Source organism: Macaca thibetana, chromosome 20 (assembly GCF_024542745.1).
Source record: "Macaca thibetana thibetana isolate TM-01 chromosome 20, ASM2454274v1, whole genome shotgun sequence".
Lineage (NCBI taxonomy): Eukaryota > Metazoa > Chordata > Mammalia > Primates > Cercopithecidae > Macaca > Macaca thibetana.
In genome coordinates this window covers 4,982,441-5,000,714 of record NC_065597.1, presented here as the reverse complement: position 1 = coordinate 5,000,714, position 18,274 = coordinate 4,982,441, and the positions used below count along the sequence as shown (strand labels likewise).

General features: G+C 36.2%; 1 protein-coding gene across 2 annotated transcripts in view; it reads left to right on the top strand.

Moving 5' to 3' along the window:
• Positions 1-18,274, top strand: part of CDH8 (cadherin 8) — a 387,040-nt gene that overhangs the window by 201,930 nt on the left and 166,836 nt on the right. For both annotated transcript variants that reach the window (XM_050772635.1, XM_050772634.1), the window contains exons 5-7: positions 8,594-8,761; positions 12,643-12,830; positions 16,087-16,340. In XM_050772635.1, coding sequence (XP_050628592.1) covers positions 8,594-8,761; positions 12,643-12,830; positions 16,087-16,340 — 610 coding nt within the window. The remainder of the gene's footprint in view (positions 1-8,593; positions 8,762-12,642; positions 12,831-16,086; positions 16,341-18,274) is intronic.

Here is an 18,274-nt window from a genome sequence, read left to right as displayed (position 1 = left end):
CAGCTGAAACACCAGAGCTGGGACTGAAAGGATGCATGGAATTTTAGGAGGTCCAGGAAAGAGTAAGGGTGTTCTAGACTGTATTATCCACACAAAATTGTGGAGGAACCAAGTATATGGCAAATCCAAAGAAAGGGAAGTGTTTGGAAAATCAAAGGCATATGCTGTGTAGAATGCTACAGTAAAAGATGTTTGGGGACAAGTCAAGTAAAGATTTGAATAAGAGAAAAATCACTTTGTTACCTGGAAATCACTGTGGAAGCATTACCTTTTTGAAACTGGTGAGAGCTGTTCACACCTTGTAGTAGGTTTTCTGAATATAAACTTTGTTTCTAATTTTAAAAATAGCATAAATATTTGCTGATTATCATAACCACTGAATTAATACCTAAATTTCATTTGACATATGTATATATGTATGCTTGTATACATTTATAAAACCTAAGTAGAAAACATGCATGTATTTACATATGTATGAATCTATATATCATATATGAATGTATATATTTATACAAAGAAATACAAAATTTATCTACATTTATATGTATATATTTACAGCTATAAGTGTGCATATGTATATGTGTATGTTTATAAAATATATATACTGTGTGTATATATAATATTATATGTAAAATGTGGAAAATAAAACATTTGCCTTTTTACTTATCATGTAATAATACCAAACAATAATACTGAGTCTAAATTCTTGATTGCAATTCAATTAATAACATTTTGTGTATGAGATCAGTGAGCCTCTGGGAATTTCAGCGACCTGCCCAAGATCACATGGCTGGTAATAGTTCTACAAAAATAATTTCTCTTCTAGCTAACTCCAGAGCCCATTCTCTAAGCACAGATCTGTGCTTTTTGTTATAAACAGCTGAGAAATATGGGAGGGACACTTTCAGTGCCTGCACTAAAACACATCAAGCTATCTTTGGGTGTATTTATTTCCAAGGTTTTATATGCACAATATAATGGAGGCTAATCATGACATATATAATTTAAAATAATATTAAAAATTATTATAATGTAATCATTTTTAATAGGCTCTTTGTAACAGTTTTTAATGTCTGCTTAATATTGTATGCCTTTGATCTCTATAACCTTAACCACTACCTTAATATTTTTCTTGTTATTATTTAAATTGCTTTTCTTTTAAAAAATATTGTACAGAAAAGTGAACATCTAAAACTAAAAATATGAGTAACCAGGAGAAAATAAAATTTATGATTTTCTTAGAATAAGTTCTTAGTTTAAAAAGTACTGGTCAAAATGTGTAAACGAGCTTTCGATTGCTGATTCGCTTGATAAGTTGTATTTCCAAATGGGCTGTTATATTTTTAAAAAGCATGAGAAATGTGTAAGAGGCGATACAGTTTCTCCAAATTCAGGCCAATCTATCTATATGTCTATTTATCTGTCTATCTCTCTATTTCTCTGTCTATCTATCTATCTATCTATCTATCTATCTATCTATCTATCTGTCTTCCTCTATAACATCTCCCTTATCTATCTAAATCATAAATTATTAGTCGCAAAGAAAGGGAAATGCTGTTTTCTTTGAGCCTTATGGAGTCCGAATTATTTTCTAATGTGTTTATCTAAGTGTTGCATTTTTTCCTTTGCGGTATATCTGTGCAAGCTTGACATTGTTGTGATTCTGTTATTCAGTGGTAAGGTGGGCGTGTGTGGAAGTATGTCCGGTTATATATACTTTATTCTTCATAACTGGTAGCATGTAGTATAAATCACATAGCTAGCAGAAAGTGTGGGTGCAGTACATGACCCCCCCACTTATAAAAGATTGTCTCTTATAACCTTTCATCACTTAACCTCATAAGTAAAAGACCCCTTTTCACAGATAATAAAATGATAATTGCATATTGAATTGGAAAGGGTTTTTGGGGATAACAAAGCTAGTGGTTTCATAACTAGGATAATGTGTTCAACAAGTCTTATTCAAAAGAGGAGTCTAGCACAGCATTTTATATCAACTGCAATCTTTGAACAGCACAATCTGGGAGACCCGTGAAGAGTGAATTACAGTAATCAGCCTTCAAAATGACAAAAGAGTCAATCAGCATCCCCTTGCCTTTCTTGTGAAGCCTCTCAATCTGGTGATATCACAGAAATTATAAAAAGAAATCTTCGTGACGGATACAAAATGCTTCTCAAATGATAACGCCAAAGACAATGGGAAGAAAAAAGAACACACACACAAGTTTAATGTTTTTGAGATGACTGAAGCTGGATTCTAATCAGAAGTACTCCCTGGATGATGAGACATAAGAAACAGCTGTTGAGCACTGAGAGGAACTTAGGCCAGTCTAGGATTTAAATTCTTAAACTCCTGAACCAGGAAAATCTCGATTTGATTGAATAACATAAAGATAAAATCATGTCTTAAATACAGGAGAATCAAACACATCAGTCTGTTCACAGCAAGGTAATGAATGTTGGTTTCAAACAAGATGATCCTCCTTTTCCTCGTAATTCTTCTACTAGAATTCACCCCCTAATCTTCTTCTACTCCCCAGTGCCAGGTTCAAATTTCCATTGAATTAACTTCCTGGAGAATGGAGGGTTCTCATTAGTTGAATTGTCTTATTTGCTTGAATTTTCAAAATGAAATTCCAGGGAAACTTCTAATGTATAATCGTTTGCATTCCCTCATCTGGAAATGCTATGCAGCTTAAGCTACTGAGACTCCAGGAGGGCTGGGTACCCCTGAACACCAAGTGTGATTTTTCCTTTTCAAAATTACAAAATGTTATAACCCCCCATTTTCAAGGAAAAAGGTTTGTCCGAGGGATGTTCTCTTGTTAGTCCAAGGCTAGCTGATTATGAAAGGGTCTAAATCTAAATCCTAGAACCATTACTGTTGGAAATTTATAAAAGTCAAAAATAAAAGATGTGATCAGATAATTTTATCAACTTAACAGTCTTATCCTTGAATTTCTATGCTGGAAAAAATGATCTAAGTTGTTTTCTAAGTTATTGTGAGGTTATTTATCAAATATCCACATCAAGAATTTTACTAATTGCTTCAAAAGAAAGCATTTTATCGTATGGCTTCTCCCAAACTTGAAACCCCTAACTTGTCACCACATTGGTGTAATGGAAGCTTAAACTTATGCGAGCTTCTGAACATGTTGCTGAGTGTTGACAATGTGTGACCATAAGCATGCTAGGGACATGGACACTACTCCTGCTTGACCATTTATGAAAAAAGACAGACACAGTTTATGTCTTGGGCAATGGGACGTTAATAAAGTAGCACCATCAAAATTTGCTATAAATGAGTTTATTTTGGCAAATAGTGAGTCAGAATCTTCTCTCTGGCTTTTCAGAATAAAAGTTGAAAATGGTTAAGAAATGCCGTTTTATTGAAGATTCAAGTCATTTTTTAGCATTCACAGTTCAAATTTTTTAACTTCTCAAATCTGAGAATTTAAATCCTTCTCAAATTTGAAAACAGTCTTGCCTAATTACTATATTTTGTGCTCTGTATTAGGTGGTGTTTCATACCAAACAATGATTTTTAAAATAGAGGAGTTATCTGTTGTCCATAATTTTGTTTACTCATGAATTTGTTTTATTGGACACAGAGTTTCTCGTCAAACACATTTCTTTCCTTAAAAGAAACAGCCTGAAGCTGCTAGTGCTTGGGAGATATGTTAGCCAAAGCAGGAGAAAAGAAGTAGAAGGGAATAGTAAGGCTATTTTCATCTTCTATTTTAGAAGCTTGTCAATATCTTGAAGTATCTATGGAAGTGAAATACATTGTGAATAGGAATAGTAAAGTTAAGTAATATGTGTGGATAAGCCCAACACAAAGAGAAAAATAAGAGGATCCAGGGCAATTGTGGTTTCCCCTATTCTGCCTTTACAGCTACAAAATAGCATAAAAAGGGTTCCAAAAATTCTGTCTTGGATTTTTTAATGAGTTTCTGCTAGTCGTGGGGTTGAGACTAGAGGCAGTGGACTCAGGAAAGCAAGAGCTGTTCATTATTCAGTTTGAACTGAAGCCAATTAACTGTGCTGCATGTTCTAAAGAAACCTTGGAGAGACTCCCTACTCGCCTTAGAAATCAGAAAACCTACTCCCAATGTTGTAGAAGAAAAGAGGAGATGCAAAGACTCTCAGAGGTGCAGCCTCCCAGTGGGGCCATCTTGAGCAACTCACTTAAATGAATAGGTATTGCTCTCAATTTACAGGTAAGAAAACAATCTGCCCTGCCTTCTTAAGGAGTGGACTTGGACCTTAGTACATTATTACATTGAAGTACTTTTGAACTATAGATGTCTGTGTAAGAGTAACATGTGGGCAAAATGTTTGGTACTTGGACAGAGTCCCAGTTTTGTAGCCACATATTTTAGGATCTTGTCAGGAAAGAGGCAGTTGAGGAGAATTTAACAAAGGGACTGTTGACAAAGGTATGGCCTGGTTAAGAGAGACCTTCATGGAAGAATTCAGCACCAGATGCTAGCAATAGAAGTACCATCAAGACTCCTAGGTCTTAAGGAGCAAAGGAAGGTGGCAGTTATTGGACACTAGATAGAATTTTACTTTAACGATATCTCTAAATAATAACCTGAATGGCCAAATACAGGAATAAAGACTTTGTAGGAGTCTTTGGGGGAGTCATTTGCACAACCTCCCAGGTTAATGTGTGTTGGTGGAGTCTAACAAAAAGCCAGAGAGTAAGGGAATTAATTGAGGCAATCTATTAAGGCTACCCTTCCATGCCAACACTGGGTGGATAGGGCTGGGCAGTGGACTTGTAGGAGCAATTGTAGAATATTCTGTACTCTTACCATCATCCACATAAACATGAAAAAGTCTGCCTGGGGAAGGGAAACAGTATGTTTGGGTAACTACTGTGTACCAAGAACTTGGCCTGAATTATCTCACATCATCTTGGAATATCCACAATGAGAAGCTGGTTATTATCTCTATTTGAGAGGATATGGAGTTTTGATGAGTTTAATAATTTATTCATGGTCACAAAGTTGGTAAGCTTAAGACTAAGATAAAAAATGCAAACCTGCTTGATTTCAATTAGGAGGGAAACATTGATAAGAGGAATCAAACTTGAAAATACTTGGTTGACCCTTGAACAACACAGGTTTAAACTGTGAGGTTCTACTTACATGTACATTTTTTTCAATAAATATTTTGTAAATTTTTCTGAGATTTTCAACAATTTGGAAAAATTGACAGATGAACTAGGTAGCCTAGAATGTTAAAAACATTAAGAAAAATGAATATCATGAATGCATAAAATGTGTGTAGATACTATTATTACCGGAAAGAGGGTTCTTGGATGTCGTGCAAGAAAGAAATAAGGGCAAGTCTGTAGAATAGTGAAAGCAAGTTTATTAAGAAAGTAAAGGAATAAAAGAATGGCTATTCCATAGACAGAGCAGTCCTGGGGTTGTTAGTTGCCCATGTTTATGTTTATTTCTTGATGATATGCTGAGCAATGGTTGGATTATTCATGCTTCCCCCTTTTTTAGACCATATAGAGTAACTTCCTGAAATTGATGTGGCATTTGTAAACTGTCACGGTGCTGGTGGGAGTGTAGCAGTAAGGACGACCAGAGGTCATCTTGTCGCTATCTTGGTTTTGGTGGGTTTGGGCCAGTTTCTTTACTCTAACCTGTTTTATCAGCAAGGTCTTTATGATCTGTATCTTGTTCTGGCTTCCTATCTCATCCTGTAAATTAGAATGCCTTAACTGTCTGGGAATGCAGCTCAGAAGGTCTCAGCTTTATTTTACCTAGCCCCTATTCAAGACGGAGTTGTTCCGGTTCACAAGCCTCTTCAATATTCTATTTATATGTTAATTGACTGTGTTATCAGAAAGGTTTGTGGTCAATAGTAGCTTATTAGCAGTTCAGTTTTGGGGGAGTCAAAAGTGACATACGGATTTTCAACTGCATGTGGAGTCAGTGCCCCTAACCCCCCGTGTTGTTCAAGAGTCAACTGTATATGCATCTTAGGTAGCATGAAGCTGCTTACCTCAATGCGGGAGGGTAAAAAGACTTTTGCAATTGATGAAGTCCCATGCAGCATTTCTTGTCCTATTTGATAAACAAGATTCTCCACTGCGATGCTTCACTCATATTCTGATCTAACTCGTCGACACTAACCCAAAGGTGTTATTTCCAAGTGAGTAAAAAAACTATTTTAATTCCAAATGCCTGAGAGACATCACAGTTTTGTTTTATTTTACATTTTCACTTTCACAACATATAAAAGAAATGATGAGAATAATACATACCAATCTTTTTTTGACTTGGAGAAGTTGTAGGAGTTCTTTCACGCAGGTAACCTGAAAAGTCTCATGCATAGACCTCACCTCATCAACTTTCTTGAAAAATATTGCTGCCTTCCTTGGAGAATGGCATTATTTTGCTCTGATTGTTAGAAGCTCCATGTCAAATTCCAAAGTCCAATGGGTGACATAATCAGTGATGACCTTAGAATGTGGTGGTACAAGCATTCATGTAAATGTCACGGGAGGAAAACAATGTTCTTATCTTCTTTACTGAAAATCTGAGCCCTAATGAAAATATTCTAGGTTATAAAAATGTATATTCATAGCAGAGTAGCTATGTTGGTAGCTCAACATGCTAATATAATGAGGTTTGTTATCTTTGTTGCTGTGTTTTGCTTATCTGTTTGTTTTCTTCTCAAAAATGCCTCACAGTGATCTAAATCTGAATGGTTGACATATTTCTACTTTTCTTTCTGTTTTTATTTTTAACTATATAGGTATGATCTATGAGTTACATTATGATGTGATCAAATCCTGAAACAAAGCATTGCATTGAAAAATATCATCATAGTATTACAAATGTTTGCAAATAAGCAAGGTTATCTAATTCAGTGCTCCCTGAATGGGAAGCCCTATTATTAAATTGTGTCAGAGTCTAATAAAGTATATAAGAACTTGCAGTTCTCCCCAGAGCCTGCTCCCTGTGTAGGTGCATTGTATTTCTGTGGTCACTCTTGGGACTCATTTGCTACTCAAATGATTCAGGGACTTGAACTCCTTGCAATGCTTTTACAGACAGATGATTTTAAAAAACCATATGAATTTTAAAAAAAAGAATTACAACTTCGGAAGTGGCCAAGGCAATGGCTCAGCTTTAATTTGAATTGAACATGTATGGTGCCCCTGGGGTAGAAGTGAAGGGGTTAAATTATCTTTAATCTGGACGTCTTCCTTTTACCTTGACCAGAAATGTAACACACATCAATTCAATAGAAATATTCTGGACTAGTCAAAACAAGTTTTATTATGGACATTTAGCAATATGGGTAAGGGGCATCTTATGACATAGAGTTAAGTAAAAATGCAGGAAATTAAAAAATACAATATTATCATACGAATATATCTGTCAGTTGTGTGACATGGGAAAATATGAAATACCTACAACATTTATCAATATGAGAATGCCTTAACCACGTATAGTATATTGTACAATGAAAAATTATGCAACTGTAGGAAGTAATGAGGTGAACTTCTACCCAGTGATGAGGAAGTTTTTAAAAAACATCTCCTGTGAAAAAAGAAAGTCTCAGAATGCTGCTTATATTAAGATCATGTCTGTGGTTAAATGTTTATACACACATTTCTGTGTGTGTACATATCATGGCCTTGTAATTTTGCACCTCAAAATGTCAGCATTATCTATGAAAAAACTATGTGGAGGTAGAGAGAGAGAGCTAAATAAGGATTTTTGATTTTCAAAATAACTTCAGGAGGATCTAAGCAAATTTTGGATCTTTAACAAGGGTATTAAGTTACCAGTGAAACAAACAGACAAGCCCACATGAAACCCTGAATATGTATCAGAAGAAAAAATATTAAGATTTGAGCAGTGATTATTTTATTGTATTTTATGTAATTTTATATTGTATTCACCTTTTCCTATATCTTCCTATTTTTCTAAACTATTTGCTACACTTTTACAAAGAGAAGATGTATCTAAACAATTAAAATATAAATATAGTTGAACAGTAGATTAGAACTTAAGACACTTGACTATTTTAATTCTGATTGTTATTTTATTCATCTGAGTTGATTCTAATGATGCATTTATTTATTTCATCTCTCTAATGTATTTGTGAACTTCAGAATAATTTATCTTTGACCTCATAGCCTTCAAGCTATTTGTGTGTTTACTCCTCTTTTAGGGGAATTGGGATCTGTGATAAATTGGAGGATTCTTTCACTTCCAGGGTTTTCTGGGGTGGACAAGACTGTGTTCTGATGTACTTTATAGTTTGGTAGACAAGGGATGTCATTCAGTTTATTTTCTAATACATATTTTTGCAAGTTCTTTTTTATACATTATAAAACACATTTTTGCAAATTATCTGTAAATGTCTATGACCACAATCTTTCTCGTTGATATAACAGGCACACACAAATCAAATGTCAGAAGAACTCAGAAAATTATCTGAGTAGGGACTTGGTGTATGCTTGTGTGTTTCTGTATGTGCGTGTGTGAGATTAATACTTTCGTTGTTTATTTAGCTCTCTGACTGAAAGCCATTCTTGCATTTTCCCCCTCAGCTATTATAAAAACTGCCCTTCCCAACATGGACAGAGAAGCCAAGGAGGAGTACCTGGTTGTTATCCAAGCCAAAGATATGGGTGGACACTCTGGTGGCCTGTCTGGGACCACGACACTTACAGTGACTCTTACTGATGTTAATGACAATCCTCCAAAATTTGCACAGAGTAAGTTAATTTCCTGCACTGGATGAGAATCTTGGTATGATGTTTCCATTGGAATTTATATTGTAATTTTTAGTCATATTTTAAAACCTGACAGCAACTATTGAGTGGCTTATTATGTGCCAGGTATGGCATGATTTTGGTACTAAACTTATTCCCATTTTACAGATTACAAAGCAGTTGATAACATTTCCAAACATCAAGCATGTAGTAAGTAAGAATTAGAACCAGTATGTCTGACTGCAAGCTGTGCACTCCTTTCTCTTTTGCACACTATCTCTCTTTATGAAAGCTTGAGAGGATGATGAAAATGAAGCTCAGATATTGCTCTGTTATTAGCCCCATTGTTTTATGAAGGAAATCAAATATCTAGTGCCCAAGGTAGGGAAAACAAATATGCAGTAGGCTTGCTGCAAAACGTACACTCCTTCTTCCTGCAACTGGGAGGACATCAGTAAGACTCCACTCTTCCCTGCTAAAGCCATGCTCTCCCTTGGAAATTTCAGCAGCATACATTCTAGGCAGCCAACATGAAAGAATCAGGGAGACAATCATTATTTGGCAACTTTATTGTACTCTCATCGAACACTTTCTTTTGAGCATTTATTCAAGTAATATGACAGAGACATGATTTGATAAGGCCTTTCTGATCTGGGGACTCTTGAATTGAGATATGAAAAAGTGAATACCATGAGTTGGAACAGGGTGAAGCCATGGGAGGGAGGGTGAATAGTGCAGCTAAAAAGGATGTTCAAAAGCCCTGTGTCTACATACTTATTATTACTATTATTATTATTATTATTATTATTATTTTAAGATTCCACATATAAGTAAGATCAGGCAGGACTTTTTTTCCCTTTGATCTGACTTATTTCGCTTAACATAATATCTCTAGGTTCATCCACGTTGTTGCAAATGACAGGATCTCCTTTTTAAAGGCTGAATGATGTTTCATTGTATAAATACACGCCACAACTTCTTTAGCCATTCATCTGTCAGTAGATACTTGGGTAATGTCCATTTCTTTGCTATTCTGAAGAATCCTGGAATGAAAATGAAAGTGCAGACATCTTTCCAAGGCAGCGGTTTCTTTTATCGAAACATCATAGTGTATACCTTAAATATAGTCAATAATAAAACAAAAGAAGCCCTGTGGAAGGATGGTATACAGCCGTGTATGGGAATGGAAATAATTTCACTGCAGCTGGAGCAGAGGGTGCCGGGGAAAGTGCTACAGCAAGAGTCTGGAGAGTTAGATTAGACAGAAATTAGCCATACTTGGATTTGAAGGCCATTTGAAGTATGAGAACCTTTATCCTAAGATCATTAGGAGACCATTTAAAGATTTTAAATTGCAGCTTGAGTGATAGGCTCTGGTTCCAGGGAAATTGGAAAGAAATTAAATCTGGCCTTCCTTCATTGTCTTCTCTGCTTTGCAGCCAGTTAAAGAGTTATTTGCAATCATTCACATAAAAGGTGATGGTAGCCCTGGCAAGCAAGGGTGGTTGTGTTGGATGCAGAGAAAAGTGTGTGGGTGTGATGCACAGTTGAGTCAGAGAGGACAAAAGTCTAAGGATAGATTGCATTTTCAGTTGAGGAAGATGGATGATCATATTTCTAACATGAGAGATTAGATGCATGCTGGTTCTATTTGTTGGTATAGAAAATACCATAGGAAATCTGGTTTTTAAAGAGATGAAGGAGGGAAGGTGGGTGTGGGGAGAGAGAGGGGAGAGTGAGAGAGAGAGAAATGTGTGTGGAGCTTGCAAATGACACATTTGAAGTATCTTTGATGATTTATCTGAAGAAATTCCAAGCTAGAAAGAGTAGAGGAGACGCATTTTCATTAAGAATTTTAGAATTTTTACATCTGGCAATTCATAAATCAGATAACAATGCAACCCTTTTAAACAAAATTATTGAAATGGAGAACACCATTTCTTCTCATCTTTCCCTCACTTTTTTTGCCTTTGCAATTGCATTACAGTGAATACAGCAAGATGCCATATTTCTTTATAAGAAAATGATTATTCAATCCAATAGTGGCATATCAATTTCAAACGTGTGCCTTTTCTTAGAGATAATAACTATTAAGTATGATCACACTGATAGAGATGAGGAGCAGGCACAGAATAGGAATGGATAAAGGTATGTTCCATTTGTTTGGCTTCCCAAGACTCCCCATGTAGGACTAGCAGCACGGCATGATCCCTGGCTGTCTTATTTATTTAATAAGCATACCGAAAGAGATCATCTCAAACCTTACCTGGAATATAAAGTTTGTGGAAAATGGAATCATTACACCAATTATAAGAAAACTGGAAGACTTTGCTTGAAGTGAGGATTTTCAGTGCCTACCTTATGGCAAAACTATTTGGAAAATGTTTCAATCCCCAGTCCTATAACTTTGTGATTCTAAGAGAGATGTTTTTATCCCATTGTTAAGTAAAGGGGTGTTAGGGCTAGAAGAAACCTTACTGTTAATGTTGAGTATAATGAGCCTTAGTTTATCCGAGGGACTCAGTGGATTTGAGCTCAAACGAGAATTAGGTAATGTTCTCCAGATTTGATTTTTCCTTTTGGGTTTTTAGGTCATTGAATGTTTAATTTTCCCTCGTTGTGGTTGCAAGGGGCCTAAAACTTTTTGGCTTTTTGAGTTTGGATTCCCCAGAAGCAGACACTGAGACAAGAATTTGATTGTGAGTTTAACTTGGAGATAGGACCAAGAAATACCAATGAAGAAAGGAGACAGAGAGAGAGAGAGAGAAATAGCCACACACACACAAAAGGTGCATTATTGAGCCAGCTACTACTGTGGGTTACTGGAACTTTATCCCATTGGAGAAACTCTGGACCATTGTAAAGAAAGAAAAGAAAAGAAAAAACTCAAAGTTATCCTACCACAGAATGGAGAGACCTAGAATTTTATATACTAACTCCTGTGAGTCTTTGAGGGCTGCTTCTGCAGGAAGCATTAATTTTCTGGCATTTCTGGCCTGACATTCAGTGGGCAAAATGGGTTCTGAAGGCCAGAAATAACCCTCAGGCAAAGAAATGCAGGAGTGGCAGTTAGATGTAAGACAGGTGTACACTACAGTAGTAATGGCCAGGGGTTATGGTTGGGACACCAACAGCTTCCTCTACACCAATGAAAGTGAGTGACAGCAGTATAACAACTAAAGTGACTTGAGTTAAAAATGGACTAATGCCACTAATTAGACACACTTTATTGCCCCAATATGAGAGTGAAGATACACTTGATTGTATTTTGCCTAGGAAGTGTTGAAGGCAGGATTTTTGTCTTTAGAGCAATGAGAACTTCAGCAACAAGAGGAGTGTTTCATGTGTCTGAACAGCTTGCTGCAGGGCACAGCAAAAGTTCAGTAATTGAATTTTATCAAAAATGGTCTAAAAGTCTGTAAATATAAAGGTACGTTCAAAAGTGACTTCCAGTGTGTTACACATTGCATCTTTCTGTGCTGAAATTAGCTTAATATTTTATGTTGGCAACAAAGAATATCCCCATGGGCAGTAAATGTGATTATACAGCAAAAAGGAAAAAAAATGCACACATAGATTCCCTAATAGTCTTGATTTAGCTGCTCCAAATATACACTTGGTAAACATATGGTTGAGTAAGTTTCATATCTCAGAAGAGTCTTGAAAAGGGCTCATGCCTTCTTCTGGGAACTGTTTGTCTCTGATTCAGTTAAAAGACTGAACATTCCACAATGGAAATGGATATTTCTGTCTCTTCTGTCACTTTATTGGTAGCATAAATAAAGGAATGACCAGAACAAAGGAGGTGCCCAAAAGATATTTGTCATATGAATGAATGAATGGTTGGAATTTGTGTGACGCTCATTTTTCTCCTCTTTTCAAAGGCCTGTATCACTTCTCAGTACCGGAAGATGTGGTTCTTGGCACTGCAATAGGCAGGGTGAAGGCCAATGATCAGGATATTGGTGAAAATGCACAGTCATCATATGACATCATTGATGGAGATGGAACAGCACTTTTTGAAATCACTTCTGATGCCCAGGCCCAGGATGGCATTATAAGGCTAAGAAAAGTAAGCTAAGGAAACTTTTGTTCATCTTCAAAATACCTCTTTGAAACTTGAGTTTTAAAGTTGAGGTACTTGTATGGACTTCCTGACAGAATTGTAGAGCTGGTAGATGTTTAGCATTGAGCAATAAGACAAGATAACTAGTACAGTCCTTTTGGCACCTCTTATCTCTTGGGCCCCCTTCACATTTCTGCTAAAGATCTGGTAAATGGCTACCATAATAGTGCTGCTCCTCCAACTTACCTATTACCCATAACCACAGGAATTTACTGAGTCCTTAGACAGGGCACTTCAACTGTGTGGGGAAGTCAATATCCTGTGAAGGCAGCCCTCAACCAAAGGGGGAGAAAAATTGGTGGACAGTTACTATCGTTCGAAGAAACTATTCTGAGTCATATTGTTTAAGGTTGTAAAAGGATTCTCAGTGAAAACAGGCCTCAGTTGCCCACAGAGGTGACGAGTTCAGTGGCTTTTAGTCTTTCTGTATATAACTCTCCTCATGTTTGAACTCTTGCTTCCTGAAATATCTTCCCCAAATACACTGAAACTTCCCAAGTCCTTATTGAAGGCTATGCTTTCATGGAAAGTAAAAAAAAAAACAAAAACAAAAACAAAAAAACAGGCAGAACATTCAGGTTCAGTTATCCTGGTTCAGTTATCCTGGCTTTCTCTAGTGCCTGAAGGACAGGGCCAAACCTGCTACCATTGCATACTCCAAACTATGGCTCAGAGGTTTGAGCATCATGGGAAATGAAGCTCATCTTTCCCTTGCTTCTGGATAGGGAGCTACCATTGAAGAAAGAAACATCTCCATAACAAGCATAAATAATGTAGGAAAATTTGAGACTGCTTTTGTTAGCAATCTCTTGCTTTTATGGTAGATGTAGAAAAATTCTGTACGACATTTTCCATTTATATTTCTCATCATAAAATCTACACTCATAAGAAATGTGTGGAACATAGTTCCTTACTTTATAGTCACAAAGCACTTGCAAGGAAAATACTCTTTGATCCTCATCCTGATTATTTTCTTCAGTACTGTTCTTCAAACCTTTGTCATGAAGTAGATCAAACTAGTTTTTAAATGGATTTGCTTGTTCTCAAATAAGATAGATGGTGGACCACACAATTGGAAGTCAATAATTTTTTTCACTTTCTTCATCAGCATCATGTAGATATGAGTGTAAGGTTACTATCTGAATCTCCATTGTGCCACACAGAGACCTATTTCCAATGGTCTTGCTCTAAAAATCGCCCCCACTGAAGAGGTCTTAACAATGAAAACCTAAAGTTTTCTGGATATTCTTTTTTATAAAAAATATTTTTAAAAATCAATTTTGAAAAAGATGTCTACATTTATTTTAACTCTCTGCTGAGCAACGCGATCTTTCTACCAAAATCTTGGTTTCAGTTTAGCATTAAGAACTACAAAACATTTAAAAAGCCATGTTTGAAATAAAGTATAGCATAATATTTGAGTCAATTATTGAATAACCCAGAGTCACATTTTCCTTGACTAATGATTCCTAATGTCATTTTTATTGTTATTATTCCCATTTTTTTTGCCGTAAAGTGCAGTTATAAACTGAAACAATTAGCCATTTGCTTTATTTTTATTTGCTGTTAGTCCTAAACTTCGAAGCATATACTATACACCTTGACACCAAGTAAAACATGTATTTTACCCTAGAGAACAGTGCAAAGGAGTTGTATTTCTACAATTTATAGGCCCTGTTTTTTGTCCAATAAAATTCTTGGGACACCAGAATGTGTCTGGGTTCATCGTCATTATGTTGAGCTGGAATTAAGCAGAACATAATTTGTTATACTTAACAATGTTTGCGAAGAATTTGAAATTGCAAAATTGTTACAGTAAAGGTGATTGGCAAATTGTGAATATGCTGATGTTGCAGGATCTATTCATGGATGCATGTGCCTAGTAATTTTAGAATAGATAGGAAAGTGAGTGCCTGCCTGGTTTGCTAGAAAATATGGGGGGAAAAAAGGAGCCAAGTCCCATTAGATCAGAATTCGAATGCAAAAACCAACACAATAGTTTGAAATAAGAATATATAATTAAGCTTGTACTGGAATTCTGAAAGAGTTCACTGGTGCCAGTTTGTCTTCTAGCTTATTTTAAAAAATCTTCATTGCCTATTTAAAGTTATATTTCTTTTGAGAAATGTGTAATGCAGATGTATAATGTCTCTTTGAACAGTATACATTATACAACTTTGAATAATGTATACAGTATACAACTTTGAAGTCGATAGACTTGCATTCTTGAAATCTGAAGTATTGTGATTCACCAAAAATTGGACTATAAAGGTGCTAATGCACATGGGCTTCTGGCTTATTGAAGGTGGCTTCTTTTTACCTAGCTTTACTTACCTAGGTCATCGACCAAAGTCTCTCAGAGTTTTAGGGAATGAAGAATTAATGTCAGACACATTGTCAGTAATGGTGCAATGGGGTAATTTCAAATTGCTTATAAGTGGTTGGTGGGGGCACAATTAGATTCAGTTATCTATTTATACTGCTCGAATAATTTCTTCTTCTAAATATAAACACAAGTACATACATATGTATTGGTGCACATATTTCTTTACATGCCCACCTGCCTCATAGCATAAATTCATAATAGACAGCCTCTAAGAATGTCCTAAAAATAATAAACCTTATTTTAACCACATGATCAGTAGAGTAGCAATGCTTTAAAGTGAAATCAGAAAATACTCTTTGTGGGGATTAGTGCTAAATTATGCTTTATAATGTCTCCTTGGACTAAACAATGATTATTTCTAGTTCTTTACATTTCACACTCTGTTGCAGAGATGATAAAATATTCTTCCCAGATAGAGATTGTGTTCGATGTCGCCTTATCTGCCACCAGCAGAGGCCCGATTAAGTGGCTGATTAGTATGCAGGTCATGCTGTCACTAGTAAAATTTTATTATGACTCTGAAGTGAAATTTTGATGGCACAATTCATGACTGTGAATATTTTGTGAATTCCAAGTGAAATGAGCAAAACAAAACAAAACAATAGGTTATTAGATTCACTGAGCTTGTATAATAAACAGATACCAATAAATGCCCGTAAAATTTACAGGTTGAATCTGGGGGACTGGAGAGTGATCCCATTAAGGCTCACAAATGGGTTTAAATGCACATAACTTTCATCCATCAGCATTATACTCATTTGTTCTTGCTGCTGTGGTCATTAGTGAGAAGCATTTATCTTTGTCATTTCTTAACAGCCTCTGGACTTTGAGACCAAAAAATCCTATACGCTAAAGGTAGAGGCAGCCAATGTCCATATTGACCCACGTTTCAGTGGCAGGGGACCCTTTAAAGACACGGCGACAGTCAAAATCGTCGTTGAAGATGCTGATGAGCCTCCGGTCTTCTCTTCACCGACTTACCTGCTTGAAGTTCATGAAAATGCTGCTCTGAACTCCGTGATTGGGCAAGTGACTGCTCGTGACCCTGATATCACTTCCAGTCCTATAAGGTATTTGTCTTTTAAAAGGAATACTGGATACTGCAAATGACAAGCAGATCAGTGCAAAATGCCTTTGCATGTACTTTCTGTGTGGCCGCCCTTGGGACTATGCTCACATCACCAAATAATGTTGGTTAGCCCATACTCTGTGTGTGTGTGTGTGTGTGTGTGTGTGTGTGTGTGTGTGTGTGTATGGTGTGTGTGTGTGTATGGTGTGTGTACATGCGCATGTGTACCTACTAAGTGCTACACAGAGCCCAGAGCCAGGAATATCAAGATGAATTCAGCTATTCCAGCTCTCAGAGAGCTCTATGAAAATGCAGAGTTGCAAATGTTTGCAATACATTTGGGTGGATCTTGTTATTTTTATGTTTTTGTTTGTTAGTGGTTTTTTTTGTTTGTTTGTTTGTTTAGCTTTGGGGAAGCATTGCTAGTGTATCCTCTGTCTCTTTTGACAGTTATGGTGAATTATATATTAGAATTTAGAGGCGTGAGACCACTGTGTCAATGCATTAAGAGGCTCCTATCTTATTTCTGCATTTGGTGTTTGCCTTTGAAATTATCTTTTTATCACTTCTTGGACATTTCTGATAGGTCAGCATATCTGGTTTGGTGTCTCCTAGATAAAAATCTTTCTCTGCATTTCAAAAATACCTTTTGTTTATAGTTTTTCTGCTCAAAATTTTTCCCCAGGATGAGAAATAATTCTTTATTAAAGCTTTTCTGCCTTTGCTTTAGAAATGAAGCTCAGCTTGATTTTTTTTTTCTGTTGTACCGTACACACCTTTTTCTCTTTTTCCAGTCACCCAAATGACAGTACAGGTTCTCCAGCTAAATAGCTTTCTCCCGAAAGCACACTGAAAATCTATAACTTCTATGCTGGTCTCCAAGGGTGAAGTGTTTGCTAATGATGTGTTTGAATGTGAATTTCAAATATTGTCTTACGAATATTTGTTGCAAAATCAAGGAGATAGTGAGAAGTAGATGGAGGAATACAATTTTAAAGAATTGTCCAGTTAATTTCTGAGTTAGATGTCAGCTCATACCAAACCCTTTCAATTTATAAGTCACAGATAACTAGGGCAGATATGCTTCCAATTACTTCATTTGGGGAAACCCTGGTAAAGTGAGTTATCTGTAGGTTTATTTATTCGATTTTTTAAAAAAAGTATTAAATTCCTGTTACTCACAAGGGTGCTGAGACTCTGAGGCTGAGATTAAAACCTTGCAGAACAGTCAGCACCCCAAATAAGTTGAGTTTGTACAAAAATTATTTACAGACCCAGAACAGCACTCTTTGTTTTTAAGTACAAATCATTTCTAAATTCAGAACAACAAATAAGACTGCAGCCAATAAGGATACAAAGAAGGTTTCCTGCAGAAGAGTCTAACCTCTAAGAAGATGAAACTTTACCTGGGGATTTGAGAAATGGTCCATTGGCCATTCTCGGTTCTAAAGAAATTTCACAAACTATAGACATACACAACGGCCCATATTTGGCTAAGAAAATTATATCTATTAATGGGCCAGTGTTGAATGCAATGGGAGGAATATCCAAAAATATTTACTTTGGCATGAATTTCCTGAAAATATCGTGAAATTATGCAATGGCTTTATGCTGGAATGCTGACATGAATGGGGGCAACGATATTTGTGGAGTGGATGAATCTGCCCTGTTTTTATGTTTCTCAATTTTTACCTCTGAAAGGAACTCAAAAAGGAGTCGTTGCCACATCCTTTACATCTCCAAGCAGAAGACAGAACGTGAAGGAAGTGAGTGAGATCGGTTCCACTTAGAGACTGATCAGAGAACCAGTTTTAGTGCTTGATTTGACAAGGTTTCTACTCTTGTCAGCCAGGAGCATGTAAGGGCTCCAGAGTCTGCCAAGCCAAGGATCCTTAGGGAAAATAAGGGTTCAAATATCAGCACAATAATATAAGC